This window comes from Patagioenas fasciata, chromosome 9 (genome assembly GCF_037038585.1).
Source record: "Patagioenas fasciata isolate bPatFas1 chromosome 9, bPatFas1.hap1, whole genome shotgun sequence".
NCBI classification, from domain to species: domain Eukaryota; kingdom Metazoa; phylum Chordata; class Aves; order Columbiformes; family Columbidae; genus Patagioenas; species Patagioenas fasciata.
In genome coordinates this window covers 30,492,126-30,500,773 of record NC_092528.1, presented here as the reverse complement: position 1 = coordinate 30,500,773, position 8,648 = coordinate 30,492,126, and the positions used below count along the sequence as shown (strand labels likewise).

At 46.6% G+C, this 8,648-nt stretch overlaps 1 protein-coding gene across 12 annotated transcripts in view; it reads left to right on the top strand.

The window, feature by feature from the left end:
• The first annotated feature begins 1,831 nt into the window (after positions 1 to 1,831).
• Positions 1,832 to 8,648, top strand: part of LEKR1 (leucine, glutamate and lysine rich 1) — a 38,655-nt gene continuing 31,838 nt past the window's right edge. For 11 of the 12 annotated variants that reach the window (XR_011740561.1, XM_065844879.2, XM_065844877.2 and 8 more), the window contains exon 1: positions 1,904 to 2,308. Coding sequence is in view for 11 of the 12 variants with exons in the window: in XM_065844879.2 (XP_065700951.1) it covers positions 2,261 to 2,308 (48 nt within the window). In the remaining variant the exon portion in view is untranslated. Of the gene's footprint in view, positions 2,309 to 8,648 lie in introns of all 12 variants that reach the window. The other variant, XM_065844876.2, reaches the window with a different exon arrangement.

The following is an 8,648-nucleotide window of genomic DNA, read 5'->3' as shown; positions in this document are numbered from 1 at the left end:
CAAACTGGAACACAGGAGGTTTCATTTAAATATGAGATTAAACTTCTCCATGATGAGGGTGGCAGAGCCTGGCCCAGGCTGCCCAGGGAGGTTGTGGAGTCTCCTTCTCTGCAGACATTCAAACCCACCTGGACCCCTTCCTGGGTGTTCCTGCTCCATGGGGGGATTGCCCTGGATGAGCTTCCCAGGTCCCTTCCAACCCCTGACATTCTGTGATTCTCAGAGTACGCGAGTTCACGTTTGTTTCCACATTCCCACAGCCCCCCCCCCCAATTCCCACGCGAGACACCCCCCCCCCCATCATCCCCCAGCTCGCCGTGGAGCACGAAGGGGTTAAGGAGGGGGGTGATGCTGGGCCATGCGGCTCCGCTCGGCTGCCAAACCGGGGATTAGGGCTGCAGCGCAGCGCGGAGCTCGGCACGCAACGTGGAGCGGGTCACGGCGGTGACACACGCGAGGGCGAGGGGGGGGTGGCCACCCCGGGACCGCGCTGCAGAGCCGGGGGGGGACCGGGGAGGGCACCGGGCGCCCCATTGGGGCGCCCGGTGCCCTCCCCGGTCCCCCCCCGGCTTTACCTCTTATTGCAACAGCTCCTATTCATGCAATTTTTTTTCTTAAAAAAATACTACATTACTGATGCTTTTGCAAGAGACCGAACCTTTGCAGTTAAGAGCGAGTCATGCATAAATTAAATCAGGTTAACGAGGCCTGGGGAAGGTCACCTTGCTTTTCACAGCGGCCTTTTTCCAGTTTCTAGTGGCTGTCCCTAAATTGTTTTTTTTCTTTGAAGGTGTATCTTATGTATAAGGCTTGTTTGGCGTATAGGAAATTCTTTGGGCGTGTAGGAATTGCTTTGGGCATATAGAAAATGCTTTGGGCATATAGGAAATGCTTTGGGTGTGTAGGAATTGCTTTGGGCATATAGAAAATGCTTTGGGCATATAGGAAATTCTTTGGGTGTATCAGAATCGGTTTGGGCATACAGAAAATGCTTTGGATATATAGGAATTGCATTGGGTATATAGAGAATTCTTTGGGCATATAGAAGTTGCTTTGGGCAGATAGAAAACGCTTTGGACACGTAGGAATTGCATTGGACACGTAGGAATTGCTTTGGGTATATAGAAAATCCTTTGGCCATATAGAAAATCCTTTGGGCATATAGAAAATCCTTTGGGCATATAGGAATTCCATTGGGCACATAGGAATTGCTTTGGACATACAGGGATTGCTTTGGGTATATAGAAGATGCTTTGGGGACCATGGGGACAAAGCAGATGGCCGCTGCGGCACGGCTGATGCGATGCGGTAAAACTCAGTCTCAATAAAACCTGTTTTTTCTGGCCCGTGTCGAAGGGGCCGCACATCAAATAACCGGCGATGAAAAGGAGCAGGGCGGGGGGGGGGGGGGAGGGGCAGAACGTGAAATTAATTCAGTTGAAACGGGGTTATACTGAAAGCTCCCAATTCTCACATCTTTTCCTGATTTATTTATTTTTATTGCTCCGCTTTGCGCTCGAATGGATTTCATTGAGAACTGGCAGCGCAACCCCGGTTCAGCCGGAGGCCGAGCACATGCGACTGGGTCCCGACATGCGAGGGACCGAGGCACGGGGGGCGGTTTGGGGGCGATAAAGAAGATAAAACCAAGACTTTGCAGTAAAACCGGGGCGGCGTTCACCCCGTTTTCCTCCCGCAGAGCCAGCTCCTGGCCGCGCAGCTCCGCCCGTTCCTAGTTATTAATTTTAAACGGGGTTCGTTACACTGGGGCTCGGGGGTGACCCGGGGCACCCCAGACCCTACCCCCCCCCCCCCCCCCCAAGCGCCGCCGCTTTCGCGCTTGCCGCCCTCTCCGCGCATGCGCCCGCCCCCGGCCACGTGACGCGTTGCTGTGGTGACGGAGGAAGCCGCGGTAAGAAAATGGCCGCCCCGGCTGCTTCCCCTCTGCTCGGCCGCTTTCCCGGGCCTCGCTCCCTTCCCTCGCCCCGCTTCCCTCCGGCCGCCGCAGCCCGTCTTGTCTCGTCCCGTCTCCCCTCTCCCTTCGCGGGGTCCCGGCGCTGCTGGCAGCCCTGTCCCCGTGCGGGCGGTGCGGTGCGGGGTGGGGAGGCCGCGGGCCCGGCCGGGGCCTGTGGCGTGGGTGTGTTTGCATTTCCGCGCGTGGGCCGGAGGAAGCGTGTGGTCCCGTTGCTGACAGCAGGTTCTGTCCCTCCCTGTGACCTCCGGCAGTTCCCCTGACCCCGCCGCAGACTTTCGGGAGGCCATGGAGCGGCACATCCCCACTCATGCGCTGCCAGAGGAAATTCGAAAGGTATGAAACAGTGGGAGTACAAACCCAAACCGTTTAGAGATGAGATACTCCTGTAATTTAGGGGCCTGTGAACTGGTACATTATCTGGTACATTTTGGGCCTGGTTTTAGATTGAGTGTGTTCTAGGTTTTGTCATTACATAGGAAGTGTAATTACACTAGGAACACAGTAGAGGAACATGCTCATTCTGTAGTGGTGTTGTCACTCCAAGGTAAGCTTCAGATTTTACCCCATATGGCATGTTTTGTTGCCATAAGTTTGGAACAACTGCAGAGCATAACACGTAATTGTTCCAAAGGAGTGTCAATACAAATAGGAACAGAACATTCCCCTTCATCTTTCCTTGTATCTTCTCTTTGTGTGTGAGCCTGTTCTTTTGTTTGGGAGACAAATTATTCCCAAAGTAACAATGCTGCTGTTTACATGGATTAACTTTTGGGGAGGCCCTTTCTATGCGATGATGCACACAAGAGGAACACGAGTCACTTTGTGTAATGCTGAGGTTTTTACTTCGGCAACAAAACACCCTGCTGTCCTCGTTTTTTTTGTACGTGTCTAATAATCAACAAGGAATTTAGAATTTTTAAGTACTGGCACAGCCTGGACAAATTCTCCCTGGAACAGTCCAGGAAACTGTTGGGACAATTTCTGAGCCGTCAATGATGATTTCTGAGAATTCAAGGAGGAAAGCAAACATTAGCTGTGTTAGGGTAGGAATTGCATGTGAAACTTGGGCCTTTTTTATCCTCACTTCAGGGCTATTGAGGTGTCAGTTCTAAGCTCTAGGCTTTAAGAAAAATAGCATTACTGAAGGAAATCTAGAAAAATGGAAAAAATAGTTAGGAGCTTAAAAATCCTCTTCTTCTGAGAAAGGGTGATAGAACTGGGTTTACTTGTTCTAGGAGATCTGTGAGGGCACAGTAACAGTAATTGTGTGTGTGTAGGAAGATGGTTGCCCTTCATCTCCAGCTGCAAATTAATGTTTTCCTCGCCTTTCTGGACGTGCTGTGGTTGAGTTTTGTGGAACTCCGGACACAGGGGTGGCTGAGCAGCCGAGGGAGCTGTGGAATCCCCCGCACTTATGCTTTGGAGTGGAGCATTGGGCCGGCAGCCGCTCGAGATCTCACTTTACACCTTTAACCAAAAGATCCGTGTGCAGAAGGCACACCGGTGCTTTAGATACGTGCACAAATAGGCTTATGTTCCTGTCCCGTCAGTGTGAGAGGTGTGAGCTCTGAGGCAACGGCAGATTTTGGGATCAGTGAATCATTGGGGTTTTACAGATCCTTTGCTGCTGCTCATCTCTTTGCTCCGCTGGCTTTTGTTGTAGTTGCAGTATAGTTACAAGATACTGAGCTTGACTACAAGTCATTCTCACAATTTCCTGTCGTATTTTCTGCCTTTTATGTACACATGTTCTTATTCCCTTCACATTCTCTGCTCCTTGGATTTGATAGCATCTCTCTTGGAATCTTTCTTTTAGATCACTCCTATATGAGCAGAACTCGTGCCAGCTGTAGATTGCTGTGCCAAACTGAGCACGTGCTCCCAAGATACAGCTTGCGGGCCAGAGGAACACGTGTGTCTGGAGGGAGTATGTGCAGCACTGGGATTTTGGTTGCAGATGAGGAATATTCACTTGCTGGGTGCTGGTTGTTGTTGGCTCACTGCAGGGGGGGGTGTGCGGACAACGGCTGGAGCAGCTGTCTCAAAACAAAGGACGCAGAGCTGAGCTCTTGTCATTCCTGTCCTTCGTGTTCCCGCTGGATGGAGCTTCACAAGCTGCTTGTTAAGACTTGGAGCAGCGACATCGCTGCCTCCAAAACTGCACTTTTCTAGAGGATGCTATGGGGAGGGAAAGGGGAAGGGAGCAGCTTGTGCCAACCTGGACAGACGGTTCTACTGCCAGACCTGCCAGAGTAAAGCCATGGACGTCATGGCAGAAGTTGAAATAAATGGACCATTTGCAGGCTGGGTCCAGGAGGCATTGCCTGCTAAGTTTATTATACTTTAAAGGAAGCTTTAATCTAGAGGGGAGGAGCTTTTTGGTGTTTTGCTAGTGAAATTATAGATGTGAAGGGACTTTGATTCTTCAGGTTCTGATAAATTTTGCCTTAAAGAGTCACATGAGAATTTTACATGGCCCTATACTTCTCTCTCTCGTTCCTTCTACTACTCTCATACTCTCCTTTCACACAATATATATTGCAAGATGCGTGCCAAATGGAAATAAAAAATCAACAGGTAAATAAACATCCATGTGTCCATTATTAAAGCTTATAGTATTTCAGGAGTTTTTTGTAATTACAATTGCATACTTCCTAGGAACTAATTATCAGTAAAGATCAAAATAATGGTTTGTTTCTGAAAAAAAAAAAAAAAATTAAAAACCTCAGAGTTGTGAGTTTATTAGCAGTTTGGTTACCTGACCGAGCAACCTCTGCCAGTGTCAGGAGTCAGGAGGAGTTGGTTTTCCCTGCACGTGTCGAAGGAAGCAGCTCTGCGCCATGGAGCGGTGGTGATGGCCAATGTGGAGAGCAGCTGCTGCAGGAGAATTGGTGGCTTCCCCGGAGGGAAATAACCATGTCAGTCAATGGCAAAGTCTGCGCCATCTGGGACAGTTTTGGGAGAGTAAAAGAGATGATAGTGTTTCCTTTACCCCAATTTTATGGATGTGTATTTTGGGGGTGGTTTACTTTTTGTATGTGCTTGTGAGCTCACTGAAGTTCAGCTTGTTTCTGCGTCCTTGTTGCCCCTCTGATGTAAATAGGTGGGAAGATGCAGTTTTGTCCTGAAGAACTCACCAAAGTGGGAAACAAAATAGCAGCCACCTCTGTTCGACAGTAAAATGACACCTGGACTCCTCAAAGCACCAAACAAAAAGTTTTATTTAATTTTATGTTTTATTTGGCAAGCAACCTTTGCTTAATGTAAAAATGATTTGAGCACAAGCTACCCTTACAGATTAGTAGTTCTCACACCCTAGGAGCTGAAGAAAGCAAGCAGAGCAAGAACTTTGGAGCTGTGCTGCACAGCAGTACAGAACGTTCCGTGGTATCCGACTGTCCACAAAACATCCCGTACATTACTAGTAGCAAATGGTTACTCATTAGATTTGCCACACGTGCTATAGATTGAGCACATGGTGTTATCTTTAATTTTTCTTGCTGTCTTTGAACCTGGGGTTGTTTTTTTTAAAGCATAGTTCCAGTTGTGTTACTTAGCTGAAGAGTCTGTCCTGCCCAGCAAGACGAGCTTTGTAAAAGTGAACAATGTGTTCAGTACTTACAATATCCATATGGATTTAGAAGCAGCAGCGTTGCCATCCGTGCCTTCCAGATGAACACGGTTGTATCTACATGCAGAACAGCAGATTCCTGTGCTCACGTATCCTGGGGATGTTTCTTAAGATGATGTTCACCCGTTATCCCTGTGCCCACTGAGATTTGGCTGTAGAATTTTCAACTTTTAGATTTCACTGGGGTGACAAGCTCCAGCTACCTCAGGTTTCTGAGTGGCTATAATAGCAGAAGATTTGTGAAAGCAGATCTGAACTTGGATCATGTTCTTCCATTCCTAATGTGAGAATTCGGGAGCCACCGGTGGTCACCTAGGATTTTGATCTCTTGCTGTGCTCGTAAGGCTCAGGCTGTATTCACAGTATTCAAACATTTCTCACCAAGTTAGGGCTGTATCCACTGTATTTGGGGTTTTCTGTACCCTTTCTGCAAGTGGCTCCCAAGTACGCTGACAGGAGTTGGAGGGACTGCAGCATCTCTTGGAGGCGCTTCCCAGCCCTTGCAACTACAGATGCAAAACGTCACCATTTGCCAGGCAAAGACATGGTTAACAATGAGCTAAATGCTCTTTTATCTGCCCAGGCATCGCAGCGCGCTCTGCACGGCCTGCTGGACACGTGTGGGATATTTGCTGTTATTAGCAGTGCTCACAGATTTTATGATTCATTAGTCTGCTTTGCTCACAGGCAGGAAAAACTTACAGCTACCTGAAATCTGAGTATTATTTCCTGTCGTGACAAACGGATTGTTTCAGGGCATGTTTTGAATGAAGCTTTTGAGAGCAGGCATTCTGTTTTTACTACGTGCCTATTTCTACACTATTCATATGTATTCAAAGCAACTACTGTGATTTTTATGTTGCAACTGCTATTTTATGCAAGTGTAACCAATAAGGACGTATGCAGCATGGATTAACAGTACAATCTGTAGATGCCGACTGAAAACTTGGCCTCACAATAAGCCTTTTCTTCCTTTTTTAAAGAAGTGAAGTTTCTACTGAGACTCTTAAATCTTTCTTTGAATAGAAAAGATCAATCCCAATCAAATAACTGTTGCATTTTGCATGTACAGCAGAAAACTCCACTTTGTTCCCAGAACACCAGCTGTGCTTTGAGTGAGGATTTCTTTGTGTGTGATGAGGTGGTTTGTCAGGAGAGGAATGAAAGTCATGTGGCAGAGGAGAAGTGAAACAGAAAGTAGATAAGGTAGAATCAAGTAGAACAATAAATATACAGAAGGAATTTAGGAGCAATTAGCTGCAGCATAATGATTTTCTTTTCACTGTAAAGTTAATGCGCCAGGAGCACATCTGGGCTCATTGCTCTGTGTTTTTATTTCGGTGATGCACGGAAACATATACAAAGCCTTTTAAAAGAATCTCATTAATTAAAGCTTTTAAGAGTCATGGCTATTTATTAGCTGCTTGTAATGGGCTAATTATGGCATAAGTGATCCATATGCTGGATGCTGTAATACCAAGGTACTGCTAAATGAGAAAAGAGATTATTTTTCTTTTGGCAAGAATTTAGCTCTTTATCGTGGTCATTTTTGCGGGTGGACTCTGCAATATCAGAGGAAGAGAACAGCAGTGCACAGGATGAGGCTCCCTGCAATTTGATCGAGTTGAAAGGATAGAAATTCTTGTCATTCAAAAGGCTAAAAATGGTCCAGAGCACCAAAATAATGTGTTTTTTTTGGCTTGTAACTGATGCTCTACAGATGCTGATGGTACCAAGTCAGGCAGATGTAATTTAAGCGGCTGTCCCTCTTGGCTCGGTTCTCCACTTGCCCTTGGTAGCTAAAGAAACCTATGTAACCATGGAATAATGTTGGTTCTTCCAAAACCGAGCACAGCTCCGAGTCAAAATGAGTCACCCGGCTGCCGCAGTGGAAACGCTGCCGGTTCGGCACAGCTGGAAACGGGACAGCACAGCTGGAAACGCTGCCTCGCGGGGCACCTTGGTCTGGACGCAGCTCTTGTCCTTTAGAGCAGCTGGTTTAACGCGTATTAGAACTGTAACTCTAAATCTTACACATCCAGTATCTTCCCAGTTCAAGCACTTTGTCCTCAGCGAGTTGGTTTCTCTTTGCTGTTGCTGTACTCGCAGTGCTGTTGTGCTGACTCAAATACTGGGTTTTTTTAGTAGCCTTCTGTTACCTTTTCACATCCTCTGCCTTGGGTTTCCTTATCCAGCCTGAACCAAAACCACAATGCTAGAATTACTTTCTGTTTGCCTTTTTAAATTCCTAATTGACTTTTTCTATTCACTGCTAAGGACACACTCAGTCCTTTTCTAGTTAGAGCTCTGCAAGTTTCCTTTTCTGTTCTTTCCAAACTCTGCTTTTCCCCAGAGTTTTTTCTGCATTGCATTTAGGAAGTTGCCAACAGTGTTTCGATCAAATGTGAATTGTGAAATATGGAATCTGAAAACAGGAATTGTTGTGTATGTAACACACACTCTCAGTGCTTACTCAGTGATACTATTATTCCAGCAAGGGTACCTTGATAAGCAGAAGAACTAATGACAATTTTGATGTACTGGTTGATCACCTTTGGTGTCTGAGACGCAAGGTCTAGCGGAATCTTTTCTCCTGGACAGCACATTTATACGGCTCTTTCCTATATGGATTATCTGATAAGGACTGTGCTTACACTACAGTTTTCTTCAGCAGGGAACTTATTTAATATTTATTACCTACCTGGTTATCTAAAACTTCTAGACACTGAAGTATTTCTGCCTTCGGTGTTAGAGTTGGTTATAAATGACCAAACATTCTGCTTCACAAATTGTTGAAAGGTGACAACAGAGAAACACAGGTGCCTAAGTGATGTTATTTCTCTTGGAAATGGTGCAAACCCATTTAATTTGTAGGCAGTCTTCAGAGCTCTCAAATGCTTTCTGGCTCTGACCTTTAACTTGATGTAGCCCTAGGACAGCTCTGCTATTATTTTAGCTGAAGGAAACCAGGATCTTGGGATTTTGGGAGGTATTTGAAGTATTGCTGAGGAGAACTTGGGTTGTGATGTTGACAGTGCAAAG